At 43.6% G+C, this 26,379-nt stretch overlaps 1 protein-coding gene across 1 annotated transcript in view; it reads right to left on the bottom strand.

Annotated features, from left to right (window-relative positions):
• Positions 1–229: 229 nt before the first annotated feature.
• Positions 230–26,379, bottom strand: part of TBXAS1 (thromboxane A synthase 1) — a gene marked incomplete at its 3' end in the record, with an annotated part of 227,332 nt that continues 201,182 nt past the window's right edge. Inside the window, exons 10-13 of the mRNA XM_084281641.1 lie at positions 6,418–6,506; positions 3,834–3,971; positions 932–1,094; positions 230–304 (exon numbers count right to left, since the gene is read on the bottom strand). Coding sequence (XP_084137767.1) covers positions 230–304; positions 932–1,094; positions 3,834–3,971; positions 6,418–6,506 — 465 coding nt within the window. The remainder of the gene's footprint in view (positions 305–931; positions 1,095–3,833; positions 3,972–6,417; positions 6,507–26,379) is intronic.

Here is a 26,379-nt window from a genome sequence, read left to right as displayed (position 1 = left end):
CTTCTTTACATACACTATTCACAGCAATTTGAAAACCACCAAGTGACTGTGAAGCCCAGACCTCGTTTTAAAAAGTGATTTGAAGCTCTCCCATAGGAGGTCAGTCAGACAGCACCTGCTGTGGGACTTAGGCTCCTACCCGTCATTGGGGTTTCGAAAAATAATTATACCCAGTGAGTCACTAAACAAGGGGTTCTATCCCAAGAGGTTTCAGGATGTACATTTTCTTTTAGCGAGATTCTAGTGTAATGTAGACTCCATTTTTTGGTCCAAGCGTGGCTTTCGATTTCAGTTGCAAAGGAATCTGAAAGGCAAAAGAACATCTTATGTACAATGGTATGTACTAGTTTATGTGTACATAACAGCCCCACATACAGACAGCCATTTTTGCTAGGGGACCAATTCATAGCAGTATTACTGTAGAAGCTGTAAAGTGCTTGTTTTACAGTCAGCTGTGGTAGTATAATATTAAATAGAATTTATAGCCAGAGGCTGAGGCAGTAGTCGCCCAGGTATATTGTAGATCTGAACAGAAAGAAATTAACTCTGTAAACTCTCAAGCTGCTGAGTAAGTGGCAGGTGCAGTATATATAGTAATAGGTGTATACTAAAGTGCTAAGATCCTAGGAAAGATGTACACCTATCCTCACCCCATATAAATCAATGGATTTTGACTGCAGTGTTTCTACACTGCTCCCTGCCAAGACAGAGGTGTGTAAGTTTTGTTTTATTGCAAAAATCATAAGGGCAAACACATTTTGATTAAAACATGCAGTCCAGGTCTCTTGTCCCTCCTTATTATGGAATTGGCTCTAGCGGTTCTCTCTAATGAAGAGAAAGCCATAAAGACAAGTCAGTTGTCCTGTCTAGGACACACTGCCAACCCACTGAAGTTGACAAGTAAGGCTTTTAAGCCTCTTCACATACAAACCTCGGTCTCTGGGCAGATCTTAAATCGAAACTTCTGCAAAACCCTTAGCAGAGTCATTTTGGTCTCCAGTAAACCCATCTTCATGCCAATACAGCCACGGGGTCCTGCCCCAAAGGGCAGATATGCAAAGGGATGTTGTTCCTTCTTGGCCTCCTCTGTAAACCTAGAAGGTGAAGAGGTAGAAACCAGTTCAAGAAATGTTTTTCACTCCTGATTCTATGTTATTTTATTCACATCTCAGAAGTGGTTATTTGTATTGCTCTTAATGGACGGACCAATGGGACTATTGACAGATTATGTACTGATGGGCTGATGCCCTTAAGTCAACTGATAACTGGCTTATGGACATCAGCCTTTTTCAGCTGGTGATTCCAGGAGAGGACATTAGTACTACTTGACAGTCAGTACTACTTGCTACCTGTCTTCAATGAAATGCCTTCATTCAATGAATTACACACTAGATGTGTAGACCTGTGCATGTTTCAGGGAGAGATTACAGGTAAGAGGAAGCCAACAGACTGGAATGCAAACTATGTAGGATTAGCAAGTGTTTCCCTGCTGTGCAATGCAGAAGCAAACCAATGGGAATTGGTTTTAGCCTTCCTGATTTCTCTTTGAAGTTTGCAAGGGATGATGAAATCATCTCATGGGATTGGACAGGCCATAGAAGACCGTTGTTATGATTCATTGCAGCTCTTCTTTCTGCTCTTGGCCCAAAGAGACCAGGTTCCCAGCTGGGAAGCACTGAAATTGCAGACCCTTCTGTTTTTAGAGCTGAAGTACCTCAGTCTACTTGGATTAACATGACAGTTTGCATGCATCAACTAGGTAGCTCTAAAATATTATATAAATCCATTAGAAATTAGGTTATTTTTTTTCCACAAGAAACTACTATTTGAATAGTGGTTGAAAGGAAAAAGGTAAATTCTGTTTGCTGACATCTACAAAGATGGATGTATACTGTACAGAGTGTGCTTGAATCAGTGTAATTTATTAGGGTCAGCAAATAATCAACAAGGTGAGGCTCTACCCTGGCCCACAATGAGTCACCGATAAGAAAAGTTCCTTAACACAAGCAAACCTTCACAGTGGTGGCATTGCCCTGGAAATCTACATAGTCCTCCCAGCTCACAGGGTGTTTGAAGCTGTTCTGGTAGTAGAGAACTACTTGTCCAGTTCTGCATGCAGATAAAGGTTCTACAGGCATTCTTGAAAATCTTTTGCCCACTTGCATACAGTTTGCAAGAACTTTAGACTTCCAAGGCCCAAAGAACTCTTGAAGTAGTTAGAGATGTGAAGTAATACAGGCAATTCTGAGATCTTGAAAAAAATAACACTGCATATTTCTGCTAACCCTATCTCCATGCTTAGGTACCTAAATCAGATTTGTATATTACGCCATGGATACTTCCATGCAAATGGGTTAATGTGATTCTTGCCTTGCTCACCCTCATATATCATTCTGGTAAATTTAAAGCCTGCCTTGTATTATTCCTGAGGCAGATTTCAAAAAGAAATATTAGGGGGAAAAATGACGATAGCAGAACTAATTTATTATTTGTTAAGCTCTTATTTTATAATTCTTACTAACATTACCAACTGATATAAGCTGGAGAGGGTGTTAGTAATTATGCTTCATTCCTCAGGGAAATTTCCAAAGGGAATTTATCTCGGATTCATTACGTACAGCACTGTATGAGTCAATGGGACTGCAGCCACCATTTTACCCCATAATGCACGTTCATACTACTGTTAGGGTGTTGAATAAAAGTTAAGACAGCATTTTTAGATAAACTTAGCTCAAAACAAACAAACAAAAAACACCTAGACTTCCAGTTATTGCTAAGATTCCTCCTCAAAAAAAAAAAAAAAAAAAAAAAAAAAAAAAAAAAAAAAGGTCTGAGCATCTATAACCCTGACATTACTCTTCTTCATGACTTAAGGTGCCTGGTATAGCATATACCAAAATTTGCTCCAGAAGGAATCCACTGTGTGCAACACCTAAAACACATGGGTTTACCTGCTGGCGAGGATGGTTCTGGACTGCCACGTATCACGCTCAGTCATTTGCAGAGCATAATTTTTTTTCTTAGCAGACTTTTCAACACAGTGGTATCTTAAAATACAGCTGTCCATAAAATAGGTTAAAATAAAGCTGCTTACAAAACAAAATTGTGCTTTCACATAGCACCACATCACCTAAAGCTCTGTGGGCCTTCCCCATAAGCTCAACGCAGGAACTGTAGAGTAGGGGAAGGTAACACAAACACAACTTGACAGGGGTCCCTGCAGCTGAAGATAATAAATGTTCCACGTGAAAATACGTCTTGCCAAGCACAGCTAAGAAACCAGGATCCTAGCTTAAGGACAGAGGGAAAATTCCCAGTGGGAGATGGGATACGTTCCCTGCTCACAGCACATCCAAACCATAACAAGATCTGAGGTGAAAAGGCTGCTCTAAATCAGCCAGGCACTGTACGAGTTTCCTGCATAGCTGCATGCCAGTAAATAGACTGTCTTCCTACAGAACTTCTACATCCAGAAGTGACACTATTTGCAGCATCTGATTGGGAAACATCTAAAAACATAAGTCCTGTTTCAACTGTTGACCAGACTTTGTACTCCCTCTAGGATGCACCACTATTACCAGTTGTCTGATTTGGTTGAAAGAAAATATTTTATGATCTAAATTAAACTGCACTCCTCTTGAGGAAGATACTGCTTTAGGTGAATTTGGGAAGACTGTGGCTGTGAAGGAGCAGCAGTACCTGGTGCCTCCACTGGACAGGCTGGAGTACTGCGCCCACCCTGATGTGTGAAATAGCATTTAAGGCAGGCCTTTGGTCTCAAACAGTCCTAACAAGGCCTGCAGCCTAAGAATTGAAAGCATTACAGCACGTACCTCTCAGGAATGAACTTCTCTGGCTCTGGCCAGAACTCGGGGTTGTGGTGGAGATGTCCAACTGCGGTTTCAATGACAGCCCCGGCTGGAATATGCTGTCCCAGCACTACACAGTCCTTAGCAGCTTCCCGAGTGAACCTGCAACAGCAAGTGTCATATATCCCAGATGATTAATAAATGTGAAGACACAGCAGGAAGGAACCATAAAAGTCAATCTCTTCAGTTGGACTGACTTTGCAGTTTAGGGAGTAAAACTTTCCCAGTATATAAATACAGCAACCATTACTGGTGTTAGTGTCTTCGCAGATTACTATCATCTCCAACTGCCTATAAACACATATCCCCAGTGCAGCTAGCTAACTTTTGTCCTTTTCACAGTAATTTCTGGCTGCTTATTATTTTCAGAAACATTAACTGTTGAACTGCAATTTTGCTGTTAAAGTCAGCTTAAGAACCTATTTCTTATGAAAATTGCAGATGAAATGCGTCAGTCATCGCTAATAACAGGCAGAAAGAGTATACTGTTTTGCCTTCAGGAAAAGTTATATCAAATACAGTTTTTGAGTTTTATTTGAGAGGCTCCCTCACTCTGGGACTGCACCTGAAACTTAGCAAGGGATGGTTTTAATGCTAGGGTTAAGTGCTCTGCTGCTGCTACAGAAATACAGCCAATTCACAAACCATTGAAAGCCTGCTGCTCACTCATCAAGGACAGGCGAGACGTCAGCAACATAACTGTCCAGTTTCCTCCCACCCTGTGGTGGCAGGTGATGGAGTGGGACTGTCCTTAGGGACCTTACTGTGACAACAAGACTGAGACAAGCAGCCTGGCTGCAGCCAAGCTTGGGTCTGTAAACCCTGTAAAAATGCCGTGTGGGTATGCATGTGTGCAGGGATAGATCCTGATAGGGATCTTTCGGAGCTTGGGTGGTCACTGCAGACCCCAGCCCGGCTGCAGGCAGCTGTGGGCTCTCTCAGCTGGCAGCTATTGCCCAGCACCAGCTGGGAACACATGGGCTCCCGTTGCTGCTCCCTGCACTGAGCCTAAAAAGTTGAATGAAGATTTCAGTTTCAGGGCTGTCAGTCGAGTGTTATTATAGAAACACATTCTTTCCTCACTGTCACCCAGTTTCTCTCTTTCTCGTAGACAAATAAATAGCAGAGACTCCAGACCTGGAACAAAATTCTGACATGTTAAGGAACACATTGACAAGCCATCCTTCTCATCCTTACATGAATTTGGTGACAGTGGAAACATTAGTTTTGTGGAAGAAAATTCTCTGGCTAGTAAATTATTTTTTAAAAGAATCTCATTTTATAGCATGCTTGGCTGCTACTGAATTTTCTTCAGAATACAGCATTATCCTTGTGATAGGCAATTAGCAACTTTAGAAGTTGCTAATTGGGCTAAAATGGCTGTCCTACCCATTGCACATCCCTCAGAGTAAAAGCCAAACCAATAAACACCACCACCAATGCCTGCAGAAATTTGGAACTACTTTGCTCCATTCTCATTTTGTTTCCCACCTGACAGACATTGATTCTTTTCCTATGTTTCACCTGAAACTCAAAGACTGCTGATGCTTTAACAAGTGAAACAATTTTCACTGGTATACCACATATAACATAATAAAGCCCAGTCACCTTATCTAGGAGCAAGTATCTTTGACATTTACTCTCTGAGCAACCCTGTCAATGTCCATATAAAATATATATATATATATAAAAAAAAAAAAACTTGACTTGCAATCTTTATCGATGCATAAAAGAGAACATGATGTTAAACTTTTTTATTTTAAGGTGTTTGCAATTGTGGGGCAAGTTTTTCAAAGGCTGTCACAGTAAGCTCAGCTTTGGCTCTTTTCCAGTCCTCTGAAATTCCCCCTGGCTTCACAAGAAGCAGCAAAACTGGCTAACTGCTTTGAAAAGTTCCACTCTTAACATTTACATTTATGCTTATGACAACTTGGAAATTTGACAATCATACAGCTTATAAGTTCTTTCACACTTTCCTTTCAGCTCACCAATATAACTTAATAAACTTACTCTTGGGTGGATTGGGACAAAACTTTCAAAATTTAATGGATGTAGCCATTAGCTTAGTGATATTATTATAACACAGTACTAGTGCAAAACAGTATGGGTCCAAGTCAAACAGAGATGTAAAATAGAGTTGAGCTTTCTGAATGTGCAAACCTTCCAAACCAGGGCCTTAATGAATAGTGGGTAACTTAACCACCAGCCAAGAGGCCAGGGTAGTTCTTTGCTCCCTGTCTCTGAAAAAGCAGCAGCATCTGGCTTTCTCAGGCCAGTTCTGCTGCAGAATGGCTCCATCCTCCAATCTTGGGGGATGTGAAGAATGTTGAGAAAGCAATCTTGGCCAATCTGTCATAAAAAAGTTACTTTTGAAATACTAGGATTAGCCAGTTTTCCTGCAATAGGCCACTTTATATCTTTCAAATGCACAAGCAGTATTGATGTTGGCACAGAGATCAAGGGCACACTGGTCTTCCAACAGCAGATTTCCATTTTATTTAGCTAGGGATATACCCAGTGGAATGTGGAGGGGAATAAAAAAAAGTACCTGAATGCAGGTGGATACATGCGCAATGTCTCTGCAATCACCATGTCCAGATAAGGGAGCTCTTGTACATTTTGATAATCAGGGACCATCTGAAAAGGCAGGAAGAAAGGAACAATTACATTTTCTCACATTTAAGTGCCAAACTCATCTCAGATTAGCTTTTAAATCATCTATTTTTACTGGGCATTTTTCCTGTAGAAGAACTCGATGTCTCATCTAAAACAGTAAATGATAAAATTATACAAAACTGTGGGCAGTAATTAAATGTGTGTATAACATTCCTTTCATCATCAAAACACTTTGGTGTGCAGCCCAGCTGAAGATATAATAATAAATCAACTTGCTAGAAAGTATTTTAAATAGGGCATTGCAGGGAGCATTAATAGCTCCAGCAGTGATATTGTTTTATTCATGCACTGAAATCCGCACTGGACACTGGTTCCTTCCCAAGGCCAGGAGCATGGCAGACCGGGAGCACTTCCTTTGTAAGAAACAGCAAATCGGTTATTCCTTGTCGATGTTGGAGCCAACCCTTTGCCCCTTCCCAGCACTCAAGCAAAGTGCTAGAGCGCCGTGAGGTCTGTGGAGGGGTGGGAGATGGCACTGGGACACCCGGCAGCCGATAAGGAATGATACACAGAGGCAAATTGCTCTGCCAGGTAGTGGGGCATGAGGGCAGCTCAAATCCCGCCCGGCAAGACTGCAGTGGTGAAGGCTGTCCCTTCCCGTGGACATCCCTTGTGGGACAATGCTTCGTTTTGCTTGGGGTGCAATGCTGGAGCCCACATTTTCCATGAGACTACAAAACTTCTCAGCCCACAACAAGGAGTAGTGAGCACCAAAACCCAAAGAGCAGTGCAGCTCAGAAGGCTCTGCCCTTGGACAGGCAGCAAACAGGCGACAGGAGACAGCAAACCGATGGCGACCGGGAGCAGCAATGCCACAACTCAGCTCACAGATGCAGGGATAATTCGTCCCTGTTGCCTTCCTCGGAAAAAGGACATTTTCGCCGTCATTATTCAGCGCTCTCAGCAGAGGGCAGCCAAAGTACATCTAATAACCTCGTCAGGAGAGCGGAGTTTTGTTTTAAATTAGAGCATCTCCTAAGGACTGACACGGAGTAAATTGGAGAAAAGCACAGACGTCAGACTAGACTAAACCTTTTATGAAGATTTGGGGCCCCTGCCGTTCACAAAGGGGACTGGATTCCATCCTCCCTTTATTTACTACAGCACTTTTCATGTATAATGCATATTTTATTGAATTTTCATGCAAAAACATATGGTACATACTGCAAATACTAAGCAGAGAACAACTCCAGATGGTATGCAGAAAAGGCGTACAATAGAGCGAGGATACCTTGCTGGATTAGGGTATCCCACTTATTCAGAACTAAGCCACCATGCACCATTTCACATTAACTGATCTTTTCGAGGAAGGAAATAGATACATTCTATTATCCCCATTTCTTTTTTCTTTTTTTTCGGCTCAGGAGAGGAAAAGCAAAAACAGAGAAAATAATTTGCACATGCTGAGCAGAACCAGTGTGTCTGTGCCTCTCATATGGAAAAAAAAAAAAAAGAAAAGGAAAAAAAAAGAAAAGGAAAAAAAAAAAAAGATGCAACTCAGCTTGTCAATATATGAAGTATTTTGTCAGTATATGTCAGATATTATCAATACAGGAAGTATGACTACTCTGACAGCCTTTCAGTGTTATTTTTATACTGCAGCAATGCCTATTAACTCAAACCTTTGGCTTAGGTCGATGGTTATCAGACAAAGGACTGGGAGACTAAAACACACAAATGGCAGCAATGCCATGAGAACCAGGGCTGAATGCTGTGCCCCAATAATTTATATAAAACCAGAGACAGGAGGATGAGTTTTATCAGACGTGTTTTGTGGAAAGGGACCTGCGGTTCAGAGGCTACCTGCCATGCCCAGGGTCGCTCAGGATCTCAGTAGCAGAGGCTGGAACTGACCCGTGATCAGACTCAACATTCAGGCTTTCATGGCAAAGCTACCTTTCTTCGTGACAGTGTAGGCACTCCAGGCTTTGACGCAAATGCACGCTGGGGTGTGTATTCTTTTTTTCCCCCCAGCTAATTTTACATCTTTCTTTCAGACCCTTCCCCTCTTCTTTTTCTCCTGCATCTCTCTGAATCCTGAGTCACCACCTCAGCCCTGTTCCTGCTCTCCCTGCCCATCTCATGGATGGGCTGGCTGAGGAAAGAGCTCAGGCTCACAGGGAAGGAGTGCTGCAGCCAAGATCACACCATGATGTGCCCGATTCCCTGAGCCATGCGCTCTCCACCGGTCCTTCCTGTCTCTCTCATAATCCCTCTACTTACTTCTGGAGTCAATAATTAAGATAATTATACGGTAACCTGATATAATAAGTAGCCACTAAATCAAACCATACATCAACAAATAATATAACACTAAATTATGGGAGCTTTGATTTGCTCTTTCAAATAGCTTCTATACCTTGCGGGGATTAGCAGTTTAGAAAACAAAGCAAAGGTGCAAAACCAGCTGATTTTCCTTGGAAGAAAATTCCTTTTGCTTGCATAAAGAAAAAGGGGTCAGTCAAATGGCAGCGCAGTGAACTCTGCTATCGTGGGCATGGCAGACACATCAGTCATTTCCTACATCTGATGCAGCTTAATTATTGACACTTCCATGCTTTTAACATCAAAGTAGCCGGACTTAATTTAGTAGTTGTTTGCAAGGTCTGACCCAGGGCTGCGTAAAGTACACACCAGCCATGTATCCCTGTTTGGGAAGGACAGTTTGCTGCTGCTGCTTTTTTTTTTTTTTTTTCCCCTATCAAAGAAAATATTTTCCATTTGTTTTTCCACTCCCTTTCTTCAAAATATTCCTTTAGCCAAGCACATTTCAAAGGAACTTAAATGTGCTTTTCTCCCTAAATGTCCCTATTTATATCTTTCAAATGCTGGCAGGTTTGCTGTGGTGAGGGGGTGTTGCTGTGTAAAGTTGCCACTTTAACCCCTTTCAAAAAAAAACATTTCTACATTGGCTTTTACTCAGGATCGGGTGTATTTTCATTAAGAGATTCCTTTCTGTAACAAGTAGAGATGTGGGGGGAGAAAGAGGCACCACGCTGCATGTAATAAAACTTCCTATATTTTCATTCTGCAGCCGCTGCTTTGCACAGCCATTTGTTGTATGCTTTGTAAAGCCCTGTAGTATCTCTTCCTGCTGACTTGGAAGTAAAGCAGCCACGTAACATCTTGTGGCATTTCTCTGGGTGCATGTTTCCCCAGTTTGACTTCCAGAGGTGTGGTGGGACACTCTCACCCACCCCAGACCATTCGCTCACTTCTGAAGTCCAGGAAATGTCTAGTTTGGCCACAAACAAACTCTCCTTTATGGCTGGCAGCAAATCTGAGGCCTCAAATCCCCAGAAAAGGTGGGAAATTAATTCTTGACCCCGCAGAGCACCCTGCAGTGAAATACCAGCAGTGATTACAAAATTCCCTACGTGCTACAAGGATGATGCATGATTTAATCCCCATATAAATTCCAAGGGAGATAACTGCCTTCAGATCCACCTCTGCTTTTCAGTTTTGGCTTTAACATTTTCTAGGCTGGCAAACCTATTTTTTGCCACCACCCTCAGCTAACTTTTAATTCCTCAATGAACACCAAGGGAATCAAAGTGCTGACAGGAGAGGTCTGGCCAATCTTTCTGCTGCAGTTTGAGATGTTACTGTTCCCAGTTGCTCGCTCCTCTTTGCTGGCTGTGGTTACCAATGCCACAGCCAAGTCAGCAGAAGGGAACATATGCCTGCACCTCGGTTGCTTCCATACAACGTCCAGCATGAACCCATCTTCAGCGACAGTTTAAGACAAGATACGAACTTTTTCCCCAAGTAGCTGTCGAGTGAGGCACAAATCCTCCCCTACCACCTCTGTTTGGGGAATGGTAATCCAAGCACACATCAGCGAATAAAAGATTTCCACTTATCCTATTGGTCATGGTCTGGCGGTGCTCAGCAGCCAGAAATGAAAAAAAATCAGAGAAAATTGTATGTAGCTGACAGAGTGTGACGTGCACCTGAAATCGATTTGGAAGCAGCGAAGGCTGCAGAGACCACATTGCTCACAACCAGCGCTGCTGAGTCACGGGGCCGGGGCTGAACCAGCTGCGGTTTCTGGGAAGTTGCAGATCTCAATCAAACGCCTCGCGGGCAGGTGTGACTGCGACAACACCCGTGTCAGAGAGCTGACACGTACATCTGCCTGGGTGCAGATGCAGATCCATGAGTTATCTGTACACATCGAGCTACACAGCCTACATCGGCCCTCCCCCAAATGTAGACTTGGGAAGGCAACAGGATAGGAGGGGGTGAGTCAACAACGAGCCAGCATCGTCCCCCGTGACTCTCACCCACCCGCCGCCCAAATTCCAAGAGCTATTCAGCCCATAGACATAGTCAGTATTCACAAACGGGTCAGCAACGTTTCTTGATCAAATGGATCAAAAGCTGCTGACAGATCAAAGAATCTGCCTGGGGTTTTGACCTTCCTTTGGTCACTGCTAGGAGCGGCTAATCCACTAAGCGAGAGACGGCCCGCATGCCCCGCTCAGCCTGGGAGAGCGGGGAGAAATGCAAGTGTCGAGTTAGGGTTGCCCCATGGCAGCCTTTCTAGCAACCCTATCATGACAGGAAAGGTTAGAGACACAACAGGCTCAAGATACAGATCAATGAAAAACAGGGTGGGGTGGTGCAACACTTGCCTATCTATAAGTCGCCTAAGGGAAGCTCGCCTCAAGTTTTACCATTTCCACAACAACGCGCTGGAATAACCGTAAGCACCAAACTCCCCACAAAGGCAGTGAAACAGGGGCAAACGTGACCACCTAAAATTTCTTGGCTTCATCCTCAGAACTTGGATCAAATACTAAAAAAAAAAAAAAAAAGAAATAAAAATAAAAAATGCTTAGAGCAGTCATCATGCAATACCTATTGCAAAATTTCTCTCTGCTATCTACCAAATGAGATGTCACCCTGAGGCATGGCAACAGGCAGGAGCAGCCCTTGCTGCTAGGGAAAAGGGACCCCACAGCTCCTGAGTCCCACTTGCCCCAGAGGGCAGGGCAAGGCAGAAGCAGCACATTTGTTGCTTGAAGACACTGCTTTAAGGTACACAGGAGTTTATCTAAAACCTGCAAGTGTCCACTGGCCAATGCCAGAGGGCTACAGATGAATTTTATTTTTTTTTTTTCTGGAAAAATATTTAGTTCTTGATTACAGAACTGAGAACAAGGAGTAGGAAGTAAAAATAGGACAAGCCTCATCTAAGCAGAGTAAGATGCAACAACAAGAGGCTTCCTGAGCTGCCTAGCACCTCTCCTCTCAAATTCTTACAGCACGTCTTGGTAGTGCTAAAATCTCACCAGCAGGTTTATAATTTCTCACCACTCTCTCCCAAATAAACATTAAAGTAAATCCTCAGCTCAAGCCCCTCATACCTCTCTCCCCGGAAAATAAAGGCAACCCAAAGTATGTACTCCCAAGCTCTCCCTTTATTTCTTTGTTCCATGTGGGTTGCCTGTTATCTCTCTCATCTGCCTGGTGTGCCATTCAAATGGAAATACAACACGAGGGCTTTTGCCCACCTTTGGTGGACGTGGGGCACTGATGGCTCATTGGGGTTGGGAGCATTACTTTGCTCGCTGAGGAACTTCCCAAGTAGCAACAGCACTCAAACTTCCAGCACTCAGTGCATCTCATCAAGCAAACACCCCCCAGCCCCTCCTAAAGACCATGCCTGCCAAACAAATTTAGTATCACAGCTTCTTTTTCAAACCACCTGTCATACACCCTCGCGCCTCCTCTATCTCCACCTTTCAGGTTCTCCTCTTGGAGGCTTCCTTCATCCCCCCCTTGTGTCGCCTGGTCCATCGCCATGCAATTCACAGGAGCACATGCAGAGGCAGGTGCCAATTCGCAGGCCAAGTTCAGAGGTGGAGGGAAAACTTGGCGCACCACTTACACGCTGATAACCACATTACACGCAGGCCGTGCAGCCAAATTCCCTCTGGTACTTTGGTGCAAATCCACACAGCTCCCTGGGGTTGTATCAATGTAAGGGGAAGGAAAATGTGGTTCTAAGTACGCACCCAACAGTGCTGGGGAAAGAGCCAGAAAGTATAAGGTTGCACCAATGTCAACTTTCTGTAATGCTGTTTTGCTTTTTGAATCAAAGACTTCAGCTTCTGACAGAAGACAGACCTGCACTAACTCCAGTAGCTTTTGTGGTGCTAAAACAAGGTCTTCGTAGCATCACTGTTTGCAAGGAAACTTCTGTGAGATAAAAATATTTCCTGAAACTGAAAAGTGTCCCAAAACCAAACAGATAAACACAAATCTGTAACCAAAACAGTCAAAAATTTGTTTCCACCTACATTACTACTGACACATGGTGATCAGCAAGAACAGAATGAGTGCCATCAGGTAGAAGATCTGACAAAAAAAGCAGGAAAAGAAGAAAATCCTTTATATGGCAAGCTACAAACTAAAAGACAGGAGAAAACAAATGTGTGTCAACGTTGGTTTTGTGAATTTGTCAGTCCCAGTTAGTCCCAGATTCCTGTGCCAAGAGAAGTGGGCGCCCTTAGGGAAAAATGAGCAAATGCCTGGGATTGAGAATGGGTATCGTGGGCTCTGCAGTGCCACGAACAAGTGCACAGGTCCCAAGGTGTTGATAGTGCCCAGCAAGGAAACTTTTCATACACAAATAGCCTCAACAGGTGACTAGAGCTCTTTTTTTTTTTTTTTTTTTTAACTCTTAAGTTTTGTGGGGATGAATAGCTCCTCTCCAGAAGTGCTTCCCTACCTGTATGCAGCCAGTGCCCAACTCCAGCTATTTGGCTAATTGTGGCTGTGTTAAAATCTGTGGCCACTCAAGGCACGGGGGTTGCCCATTTTTTGTCTCCTTAGAGAGCACTCATCCCCCCAAAATGCCCCCTGGTTCTCTCCCTCCGTTCGCCTCAGCCCACTGAGACTCCAAAGTCTCTCTCTACACTTGTCTGACACAATCAAAATTTCTACTTGGGTGGCAGAAATTCTGAATGGTGAAGTATCCCAGTGGGAGGGAGGCAAGGAGGAAATTAAACAGGAGAAAGGACTGCCAGAGGCCCAACAGGCTGAGAAAGAGAATTATAAAACTGGGGTAGGTCTGTCCGAAGGGCATGTCACCAGTCCAAAGCACATTAAGCACTGAAGTTTGTGCAAGATTTAATCCTTCCTGCTATAGAAGTGTCCCTTGGTGGTTGCTGCAGATCTACAGGAATAAAGAGGAGGGATTTTTTTTCTCTCTCAGCAGACATTCATGGTATCACATAAGAGCCAGATGATTTAATTTAATCATTCCTGCTCCAGCTGGTATTTTCTGTATAGAGGTGACAGTGCTTTAAATTAGGGCCTCGTATATAAAAGGTCCGTGTGTTTAGTTTAATCAAATGTTCATTTCCTCATGTTATGTTTATATTAAAAGACATCACCATGAATTTTCACGCTGCAAATAGAGGCTATCACATGGGCTAAGTAGCGAGGTCCTCATCAGTTGTTCTTCATCTCTATGGCCTCGTGTGCTTGGCAGCCTTACGGACTGAGAGATGACTCAGGCCCAAGCATGCAGTTTGGGGAAACATGCCCTAGAGAGCACAGTTCGACCTGCAAGGAGAGCAGAGCTTTACGCAAAATAAATTACTCCAGTAATTCGCCCTGCTGCAGATACTTAAATATGGGCTTGCGCCAGTGGCTGCTTAAGTCATTGGCTTCAGCAGTTGCTGGAGGAGACCTTTTCTGAATTAGTAAACAGGCAAACATTCATGGCAAAGAAACTGCAAGATTCTCCCATCACTCAGTGTAATTATTATTTGCTCTGACAAGGGCAGGTCAGTTTTAATACCATACAACATTTATGTAGTGCCTGATGCCTTGAAAACATTTTATGTACATTAAGTGCAGTACAACAATAATAAAACTTTGCCTTTCCATAGTTGCTTTTCCCCCGAGGCTCGCGAAGCGTTTAGCAAGCATTAATTAGTTGGTCATCTTCCAAACGCATGTGTGAGGTGCTCCTGGTAAATACTCCCTCCATGTACACAGGGGGCCAGCAGAAATGCTGAAGACTGAGGCCAACAATTTCCAGCCTTAAGAATCGAGCACACACCAACGCCAGCCTGTGTAAGTAGCCTGATTATTTTCAGCCTCAACGTGACTCCTGTGAGCAAGCAGGCAAATGCTGCTCTGAATGCCTAGGCTTAAAATGACCAAAAAAGAAAGAAATCTGTAGTGTGGCATTCAAATACAACTTCCAACAAAAAGGAGCTTTGTTTGTTTTTAGCTGCTGAGATCGTAATTCAGGGCTTAGCTTGTCCTTGAGAAACCGATGGCACCAAAAGTGCAGCGAGTAAAGCAGCTTTTCAGGTGCCAAAGTTCCAGTTCCTAGTTGTAGACTCCTGCACCTCCTACCTAATTCAGGTAACAGCTGAGCCCTTCTCACCTTACTATCCCCATAGCAAAGGATCAGAGCCAAAGGGAGAAACTATTTTTTAACACATGAGTTAAAACTGATAGGCCACAGGGAACCTTGGAGCAGAGGGGCACAGTTAAGTCTAGTCTGTGTGGCAACTCTTTACCTCCACCTCCCTTTTCTCCCTATCCAGACAGTGCTAGCAAAGACTGGCTCTCTTTCCTAAGCAGGCCGTGTGTTCTGCTACTCCCTCTTTCTGCCTTATTTCTTGACTGGAGATGTCTCTTGTGCCACATCCAGTCCTAACTCTAAATTTTAGCATATGTCCTTTTTACAAGATATGAGGGAAAAGTCTGCTCCTGTTGAAACTTCTCACATTTTAGCTGAAAATCCCCAAAATGGAGAAAATAAAAGCAGAAAACTTATTTTCTGACCAAAGCTAAACAACAACTTTTTGTCTTCTGCTCCCTCTGGAAAGTGCTGACTGCCATGGGTTTAACAAAGCAATTTGCAATGGGTATGGAGAAAAAAAACTTGATGGCACTTAGAACAGTTTTTGTGTCTTTTATCTCCAACATACGAAGAGGATCCTTTTAAAAAATCTAGAAGCCAGTCCAAAACCCACGACCCCCAGCTCAGTGGGGAGCTGGCTGCAAGCACTGGTGCACAGCTACCATGACACTATCCTATGACAAGCCCCTCTAGATACTCAGATAAAGCTGTCTGCAATGAATCCTGGCAGACGCCTAGTCAAGGATTTCTCTCTCTTTCTCCCCTTGCTCTCTCTCTTCTCCATCTGGGAACGCAGAAATTTCCCTAAGCCTGTTCACGCTCAGATTTTAGTGAAGCCATCATGGTGTCATGTTCTGGCGCCGTTTTGTGTCTTTGCTTTCCTCTAGCCTTTGTAGAGCAGCATGGCACGGCTGTCCATCTGTTTATGATTTACTTTACACAATGACTTGGTCCTGATTACACTGATAGGCACAGTAGGTTATTTGAGGGCCAACTGGATCTTTGTAATGACACTCAATCTGTACCCAAATCGTGGGAACGTTTCCAATCAAGAAAAGGACAGTGACGAACTCCAGCAAGGCCTCCCCCAGGACAGCTTTCCTGTCCTTAATCCCAGCAAGTAAAAACAAAGATGGATTTTTAAAATCTGGAGTTATTCTGCAATTATCAGTACCTAAGAGGTCCATAAAAATAAAACAGAAGTCAAGAAGAGAAATCAAGCCCCGGGTCTTGCTAATGTTTAAAGATGCATATTGGAAAAGATATTACAAAGAACAGCATTCGGTTCAGGAAGCCACATCCCTCGTGGTCTCCTTTAGCACAGACCTGAAGCCCACAGCCAGTGGAACTGCACCAATTTGCACCAGCTGAGGATGGAGCCTGCAAAGTGCAACTTTTCTGGGGAGCGCTGCGTGCTGCTGCTGGTAGGGAGCCCTCCGAGCGCGCAGAGTCACCGCTGAGTGCGTGTAAGCGAGGGATGAGAAAAACAACTCCAAGAGCTGCAGGATGAAATCACAGGGTCAGTAGTGAGGAAATACAGAATTCATTTGTAATCTGAACAAGGTCATTTCTAGCACATTTTAGGATGATATAAGGCTTTACAGGGAAGGCAAACGGAAAGTATTGCTCACGATTTCTTCTGCTTTATGAGTAAGCTGCTTTGGCCTTTATTTATTTATTACTTCACAGTCCCATAACGATCCTGGTGTGAAGACCAATTGCTCTTCTCTCTCTCTGGCTTCGCAAGGATATTTTTGCTCCTTGAACCTGATCTTTCCTCTCTCAGTCCCTGGCCAACTTGCTCATTTACCTAGCCGTATTTCCAAGGAAACCGTTATTTTTACCATACCCCACACCTCACTTCTCTGCTGTCATTTCTCTTATGGACATGCTGCTTTAAGACTTGGCATTTTATCTTTTCTTCCTCTTTTTTTTTTTTTTTTTTTTTTTTTTTTTGTGTTCAAAGCTCTACCCTGCAGCATGTTGCAAAAGCTCGGGGGTGCAGTGTGGAGACCCAGCAGAGCCCAGCCAACACGGGGGTACCCACCTGGATGTGAGACAGCCCCAGGTGAGGGCCACTCGATCCAGAGGGCTCTGAGACACAAAGGTGACCCCCACAAAGTGAGGTGTTGCTGAACCACTCAGCATAAAAGAGCACTTTTAAGCCAGAAGAGTCCAAAAGCCATAGCAGTCTGCAGGGGGTTCACTAACAATTTTGCCCATATAAAATTCCTAATAAAACACTGTATCTTTCACCCTCTTTTAGCACAAGTTTTGACAGGAAGATCTATGGATGCCTATAGATGGGCTAATTTGGGGGGAGGGATTTTCTGAGAGTACAAAGATGGAGCACAGCTGTAGGCTTTTTCTGTAAAGGCCCTGTCACACGCACGAGAGCAGCCAGGCACACTCAGAATACCATCAACCCTGATTGCTCAGACATTATGAGCTAGGCCCCAATGTACTTGGAAACTGGCTGAAAAACATGAGATTTACGACAAATAATTATATTTTGAACTTCACTTGCCTTCTGGCTTCTGAACCAGGATTCATGTTTTCAGCCTTACCTTTTCAACTATCAGGGTTAGAAGAGTTTTTTGTTTGTTTGTTTGTTTGTTTGTTTTCCTTTTTGTTTTGGTTTTGTTTTGTTTTAATATCTAAAGATGAAGTCTGGTTATACACCTGACTTCAATACTGAGTGGTTCAAGAGAATACAAAACCCAGAGGCTTGCAGTGCAGTCGCAGGACGCCGGTAATACTCCATTTATAGAGCACCATGGGCCATCCCTGCCTGCCCTTTGGCCATCTGCTGCGAGTGCTCAGCTCGAGCCACACAGACCGTTTAAAAAAAGAAGTCTACAGGAGCAGGAACTTCACGTGAATAAGCATCACACAAGCATGAGCTGATCCCTGCTGTATGCTGCCCCTCACAACGCCCGTGGTTTTATAGCATGCGTTTTGGGGGGGTTACTGTGAGAAGGGCCTCGCAGATTAAGCATCCAACCTCCTCAGAAAATGCCAAACTTGGTACCTTGGTAAAGCTTGACACCGAATGAAACTGAAACATGCAGACAAAGTAATTGGGGGGTGGGGGGGGAACTGTGCTGAGGCTATATATAGCATTTCTTTTCTGCTGGGTATGAGACGGGGGGATGGTGTAGGCAGGAAGTGAGGGGGAGAGGGGGAAAAAACAGATAAATTTGGGTTGCTGCTGTCACACACAGATCCACTTATCTATGGCTGAAGCCCAGACAGCTGTGTGAGTGTAAATGAAGAAATTTAATTAAAAAGTCAAAAATGAAAATCAGCAAGGAAAAAAGAAAGAGAAAAAAACAGGACTTTATGCTTCCTGCACCTAGCTTGATATATAAATAGAGACTATGTGACTGATGAAGGGTGCTTATTATTTCTTTGGCTTCCATGTGTGTATAGAAACGTACAATTTTTTCTAGTGAGCAAGCAGATAATCACAAAGCCATCAGCACACTGCTGCTATCCAAACTTTGCCTCTCTAGTTGAAGTGACACCATGTAACATCATGGGAGTCCCACTCATATGATATCTATGATGAACCCTGCAAAAAATAATAAAGGTTTGGACGGAGGAATTTGGATGGACAAGACATTGAAAAGCAAGTTACTTGGGATCATATTCTGCTGGAGCTACACCTCTTGTAGGAAAAGCATTGGGAAAAACTGCAAGTGGATGCGGCTCTCTTTTGCACCTCTTGCATACTTGGTCCTGCCTTCTGTCAGCCTAACTTAGAGCAACCACGCTGTTTTCCCTCCGTTAGCTCCCAAGGCATTTGCAATGCAGCTCAGAAGAGCCAGAGCATCTTGCACTTTTGTCCATACCCACTGCTTTTCCTAACACATTCTCCTCCAATGCCTTTCACATTATGGTGCCGCGAAAGAGATCGGTATTAGAACTTTTGGCCTCTCTTCATGTGCGCACACATGTATGCATGTGTATTTTCTGTAACACATCCATCAATTTGAAATGGTAAGAGAAGGACTAAAAAAAATATCCGATCTTTAAATCTCAGAAGATCTGAAGTGTTGGTGCTGTGAAGTCAGAAAATTCATTCCAAGTCCTATTTATCTAGGTCAGGCTGTGGGAATACTTTTTTTCTGCATTCCACATATGCACGTCACCACTTTTGCTCCTTGGTACTACACAGGCTAGGAGCTGAAGAGCCAGGAAAGACTATAGATTGCTTTCTGCTTCCAGTGGGATTGAGAGAAAAATCCCTTTTGTGTTCCTTATAATGGAGTCTTGTCTCATCTCTACACCGAGAGATGGATATTGAGATGGCCAGGATATTACAAATATTGTGCTGACAGCACATGTACATAGCCAGGGAAGGAGTTCGGTGCCATATCACCACTGCATCTTCTTATAACCAGAAGAGAAAAAACATCTGCAAGGCAGAAACAAATTAACAAAAGACTTTGTTTCTCACCAGCTGATACCAGTGTGACACTGGCAATGCACGGTCAGATTCCAGGCACATAATTGCGAGGGCAGGAGGAGCGCGGGGAGGAACAGTTGCGAGGCGAAGCCACAGGGCTTGCAGTCAGGAGGTCAAGTCCTGACACAGCTTTCCAAGCAGATTTGGGAAAGCCACTTCCTCTCCTCCAGTGCTTTTAATAAGACTGGTAAACCGTAATCAGGAGATGGTGTGGAAACTGCTGGCATGCTCAGATGAAGGCAATATACAAAGCTTCTGTTCAAAGCCTGGCCATTACAGAGTACTAACAACAACTCCACCGCTTTTTAAAAAAATATTTATGTCATGAGTAAGTTGAGTCTTGGCTGTTAACCCTGATATAATATTTAACAAGGGTAAATTGTGAACAGATCTTGAAATCTTGAAAATTGCAGACAGACTACAAGGACAGAAATTTTATACATTCCTTCTATGTAAATAAAGAAGTGAACTTAATCCCCCATTAAAGCTTTCCTTTATGATGCACATTTACTGGGGTAAAAAAGTGGCAATGGGCATGCATACACTCACTCACACAGCACAACACTGGAGGTAAAGAAACTCACTGTTTTCCTACATTTTTTTTGGAAAAAAAAAAAAATGTTGTAATTTGAAGTTTAGGGGATCTGCTATCAAGGTCTATCTATGACACTCTTGGGTCCAAAACAGACATGAGGATGCTCCCTGCTCCCCACACCTCTGCCCTCTCAAATTAGGAAGAGGGAGCCATGCAGGGGAGCTGCACATTGGGGTGCAGAAGCCCTTGCCAAAGCCAGGCTCACTGTCCTCTCATGTGTTATGTTCCCCAAAAGCTGAGATGATGCTGTGGGGATGCTGCTCCACCACCTGCAGCACCACCAGCGCTCTGCTGCAGCCTGGACGGGGCTCCTCTATTTGATTATTTTTTCCATCATGCATTTCTTATTTCATTAAGGGGAGTTATTAATCAGGTGCCCCACGAGCAGCGGGGCTTTCGGCGATCCCAGCGTTACCACAGTAACAAGGGGAGCCCGAGCTCCCGCTTGGTGCCGGTGTGCTTGCTCCTCGCTGCAGCTGAGGGATGGCTGGTGCTCAGTGCCACATGTAAGCGGGCTCCAGACAGCACGCAGCGTGCTCGGCTCAGTGGGAAATGAAAAGGATATAGGCTCTTTTGTCGGCTCGACTTGGTCTTAATCATGTTTAAATATCTGAAGGTCACCAAACTACAGACCGCAGAAATTTGGCACAAAGGCCTTTCTCTGAGATTACCTAGGTTTGCGGGAGGAAGACAACAAAAGGGAATAAACCGAAGCGAGCAAAAACAACCACCACTGCTAAGATGTTATTCTTCTCATTAAGCCCATGTGCTGAGCCTATAGAGAAGGCAGCACTTCCTGTCTCTCTTGCTGACAGTTCAGGATCGGGGCACAAAGGCAGGTCACTGTCCTTGGCGATATGGTAAACAAAGATAAGAGCTGAAAGCCACAGAGTATTTTTTTTAACCCTGGATAATTCTCTCAGAATAAATTCCATTGTGGAGAGATTTATTGTTTACTTAGCACTCCTCAAAAGAGCTCCCCAGGAATGCGGTCTCCTTCCCATGCGCTGGACACGAAGCGCACATTTCAGCTGAAAGCCCCGGCCAGACCTGCTCTGGGCATCCGTAACTCATCCCCGCCATCACGTGTACATAACCTAAGTGAACCTGCTGGAAAAATGTGGCCCCAAACGTTTGCCCAGATCTGCTTGCTCTCCCGGCTTAGGAACTTAAACAGATGTCTTCCACGGGCAGCCATGCTCATGGAAGTGCTTTGCCAAAATACCAACAAAAAAAAAGCACTGCTGTTCTCACAAAACACCTGCAGCAGAGCAGCACAAGAGTGAAAAACCTTCGTGTATTTCCTGGGACTTTTAGTAGAAGAAGGATCAATCTTCCCTCTACCTGCCCTACATCTCATGCCGCATTGCCTGGGATCTCTAATAGCAGACATGGCAGTAGCAAACATAACCGACCGGATCAGATTTAGGCAAACTGCCTTCCAGAAGAGCACAGTCAGGATCAGAAGAACAGCAAGGGATTTCTCATGGTTTTGTGCTGTACATTTAACTTTCTGTACCTCTTCACAGGGCTTCTGGATTTCAAGAGACGGGAATCTCTTTTCAGGACACGATGCTTGTTGCAATGCAGTTTTTAAGAATGTGCTTACTGGGGACATCCTAGGACTGGCAGAGATGGATTACTTATGGCCTTGGGCTGCACTGTAAAGTGGATTGTGAGTTTAAAAGGTTTCCGTTTCATTTTCTAAAAGAGCTATAAGCTTAGCTGTTGCTAAAGTTTCCAACAGTGTTCTCGAGGACAGTTGCTGTAACCTGATCTCATCTCCAAAGCCTACATCACTCTTCAGGCAGCCTGGTTCCTCTCTTCCTCTGAGCAATTAAGAGCTCTACTCAGCTCTCCCAGCACTGCAACAGCCATACGGCATACATGTTCATCTTCCTCTTACGTGTTTTCAGATCACTGATACCTCTGTTCACTAGGTGCCAGCTGCTCTATAGATGGCACCAGGCAGGTACTTGCCCTTTTTCAGCTATTCTCATAACCTCTCTTTGAAGGTTTCTTGCCAGATAATCTGGTAATCCTAAACCAGGAGTGAGTTCTGCTATTTGTTCCAAAGATATAGATCTAGATTTATTTATTTATTTTTCCCCAAGACCACTCAAAGATGCCAAAATCATGCAGAAATCATTTACAGAGGTCAGTACATGTAGCACCAGTGTGCCATCCAGCTCCTGATGTTCAGGTCAATCGGGGTTTATCGATACAAGCGATGCTTTTTGCTGCAGATTTATTGCACTGAGACTAGGCAGCCCACAAACAGAAGCTGAGTGGTTGCAGAGTCCTGAAGAGAGCGGCAATAAAGTTAAGCTCTCACCCTCTGTAGTGCACCCATGGAACAGGAGAGTTATTCCTGCCTGTGGTCATCACCCCCAAAACACACACTGGGTTTCCTACGCCTTATTTCATGTGCTTCATACTAAACCAAGGCCACACACCCACACACCTGTACCCCGTGCCATTTGTACAGCATATAGCACAGATACATCAATGTTATTTGCCACACGTTAGAGCATCATGTATTGATAAGCTAGAATGGTGCTGGGGCTGAATCATACTTTCACAAGTGCAGGTAATTTCAAGCACAGTCTATTTAAAAGGTTAGATGGCATAAAATGGCATAATAGTTCAGGAGAACCCATGTCAGTACAACTGTACTTTAACCAACTCCTTCCACTGGATCCATTTAGCCCAATCCCATGGGCAATTTTACATAGACAATTTTATGTAGACATTTTTGCCAGGGAGCTGTATATATGCTATAACACATCTCACTGCAGACATGCAACAACCAAAGCTCATAAATGAGTTTTGGTGAAAAAAAACACTCTGTATATGTGACCCATGTAAATGTGAGGACCCTAAATATAGTAACCAGTGTCCCCATTCAGATATGTATATAAAATGCACACTATGCAAACTCATGCTCTAGGTAATAGCCCTGGCAGGTCTCAAGGGTTATTGCTCCACCGAAGTTTATTAGTTCACATGGATCAGCACTGAAACATGTACCCATGTTTTGTGTGAAATTTATCAAGGGGGGCTTCTTTTTAAAAAGAAACAAAACTATGGCCCTTCAGTCCAACCTCTAAAAAAAACCCACTGTAATGGACTGACAATTTCTTCAACTTACATGACTCAGTAGTTTATCTATACATAGGAGAGAAAAGGCATCAGCCCCCTTTAAACAGTGACTACAGAAAGGAGCCATAGAGCACATCCCCTGATGATAGACTTGTTTAATTTTGCTAATAGACTGTTTTTGAATTTGTATAATTATATCAGATGAGAAACCTTCATAATTAAAATGAAATTAAAGTCTAATGTAAAGGCTTTATATCAAACTAAAGATGCTTGTACAGGGAAAAGGAAGTTATGCTGAGAGAAGCACTTTTACACTTGTATACTTCCATATATGCTAGGAAGTTGCATGGCATTAACTACTTTAGTTTCTAAATTAATACAGCTACCAGCTATAGCTATATGATGTGTACAGATGCATATAGCCATATACACGTGTATAGCCACCCACATCCTGTTCTCCCTTCAACGCCGTACACAGAAATTTACTGTTCTTTTCTGTGAGAGCAGCCATTTGAGTAATCTGTAATATGGAAAGGGCAACTGCAATTCATATACACTATTTTGCAACAAAGATCTAATTTAAAAACAAGACTCAAAAAAGAAAAAAAAAAAAAGGATAGATTAATAAAGCGCCCATCCGCAAAGTGTTGACTAAAGTTTTCAATCAAAAGCCACTTTATGAATAAGCAACAGGGTCCTACATTAAGATACGCACTCTCATGAGCACACATGCACACACAAAGGAGAGACTAACAGTTATTTATATTTCCTACTCTGAGAGACAGGAAACCTCCCTTTGCATCTGCTTTTTTCTCACTAAGAAGAATAATTTTAATTACAGTCACTTGGCAGGAAGCCAATTTTGATTTTTTTTTAATGACATCTGTCTAAGCATTTTTAAACTTCCTGCTCAATGTAACTTCCTTCATTTTATAGACCAACACCCAGTTACAGCAAAAAAAAGAAAAGGGAGTAGCAAATGATTTATTCATTTTTCATGTTAACTCTTATCAGGTATATCAAGTGGTTCATTGTTCTGAGAACTGATGGTACAGAAAGCAGATTTACAGAGGGAATTTAGGACTTGAGCAGTCTGGGAAAGGAAAAAAAATACATGCATGGAAAAAAAAAAAAAAAAGAAAAAAAAAAAAAAGAAACAAACATTTGTAACTTAACCCTAAAAACAACTTGAGAGTTCCTGTTCCACAGACCGACTTTCTTAGATTCAACTAGGCTGGTTTTCAGGAAAAAAAAAAAAAAAAAAAAAAAAAAAAAAAAAAAGGGCTGAGAATAGGGCATAAGTCAGGGCAAAAATAGGGCAAACATACTTAAAAACAAGAACATGAGGAGTCGGAAACAGTGGAGCCAGCCCAGCCACCACCTACGCCAGCTTAATTCTGGACAAGTTTCTGCTGAATCAGAGGAGTTACTCTGGGCTTACTCAGTGCTGCAGAGGTAGTATCTGGACTCCAAGTCCCCATCCCAGGCCAGCACAGTCCCTGCTTCAGTCAAGTAACCAGGGCAGGAATAAGGAACCCCAGAGCCCCTCTACCAAAACCAACCACCACAGAAATAGCAAAACCTCAGATTTCGGATGCTTACTCTTAAAGCTGTTTTCCCTCGTCTTCCTTTCAGCCTGCCTTCAGTCGTGGCTTGCAGGGCCATCTCATACAGCTTGCTGTTTTCCTCCTGTATGAGGAGCTCGGTGAGCTCAGAGGTAAAAAAGAGGAGGCAGAAACTGTGCTCGAGAAGGAAAGCTGAATTATGCAGGAGGGAGCAAACAGGAGAAAAAAACAAACAAACAGGTGAGCAGAATACGAAGTGGGCACTGTGGAGAGGAGAGAAGCAAGGACAGAAGCAATGGTGAGATACCACATTAGGTACCCTTCAGGTTCCTTGTCCTTTTGCTGGGATTCACCAGGGCACCACAAGGCTGAAGAGGCAGGGGACATGGGAAGGCAGGGGCCAGGCTGTGCTGGGGAGCAGCGAGCAGGAGAGGCAGCCAGCAGCGTGGAGGAGCTCGTTTTATGGGTCCTTCTCGCCACTCATTGCCTGCTCTGCTGGAGCTCAAACCACAGGCGCATACCCGCACCTGGCTAACAACAGTCCCAGAGGGATGGGATTTATAGCATACATCAGACGTACAGCCAGTGCTAGCCATAAGAAAATCTGCCTCTTGGCTGGCCCCACTGTTGGGACACAGGTAAGCATAATGAATTGTTAATGTCTTGACACCAAAGCTGCATTTTCATTCTTTGCTCCAGACAACCAAGATTTTATTCTTCTGACTTGCACTTTTCTTCAAGCAGGGTAAATCAGCTTTCAAGATAAAGGAACAACACAACGCAAACGACCTGGGAAACCTCAGCCTCCCTCCTGCACTTTCTGTCCGCATGCAGATCGAACCTACAGCCATCCTGAAAGCGCTGCAATAGTTTCCGTGTGATTTTTAATTTCCTGGTTCTGGCTGGAACCAGAAGTGTGAGTCCTGGAAGCCTCAGGAGGAAAAATTGGTATTGTCAGATTCTGCCCTAATTTTCCAAGATTCAGGAGTTTCAGAGAATATCTCAGCTCTTTAAGTGTTTGGAGACCTCACTCTCACAAGTGGCTGACTGTCTTCTGACTTGAGTCAACACAGCTGGAAAATGGAGTAAAAAAGCCCTGAAACCTCAGTGAAAACCAGATGTTGCTATTGAGCAGAGCTACTGTGTTAATAAAACACTAGCCCCCTGCACTCCCCAAAACAAAATGACGAACTCAGAGATTTCCCAAAGTGCTTTATGCCAGAAAGAACATAGGAGAAAAATATTTTAAGACTTGAAGCAGACTGTGGAGAGGTACGGTTCTGGTGCCGGCACTTGGATTGCTGCACAGTAAGGCAGATCTCTATTTTTAGGGAGGACAGGCTGTGTTTGTTATTTGGCAGGACGTGATCAGGACGAGTGATTGCAACATTATTGCTGGACCCGTGGTCGGCTGGATGTGAACGATGTGTTACAATACATGGTTTGGTATGGTGGTGCTGAACACAGAAATGGTGCTGACGTGCCCAGGGTCGTGTGCCACACAGCTTAAACGGGGTCTGGAGTTTACATGCACCCCCAGGGCACACAGTGTTCCCCGAATGGTACTTGCATTGTAGCTGTTAAAGAAAACATCTCAGCACTGTCAGCAGCAAGGAAAAAATTCTGGGGCAGTTTTGCTTAAAAAAAAAAAAAAAAAGTGGAGTTTTTTTACATACTCATATCAAAGCTATTTTTCTATGCCTCAC

Source organism: Netta rufina (genome assembly GCF_964035555.1).
Source record: "Netta rufina genome assembly, chromosome: 1".
In the NCBI taxonomy this organism is placed as follows: Eukaryota; Metazoa; Chordata; class Aves; order Anseriformes; family Anatidae; genus Netta; species Netta rufina.
The sequence above is the reverse complement of the archived record's forward strand: the minus strand, read 5'-3'. Positions and strand labels throughout refer to the sequence as shown.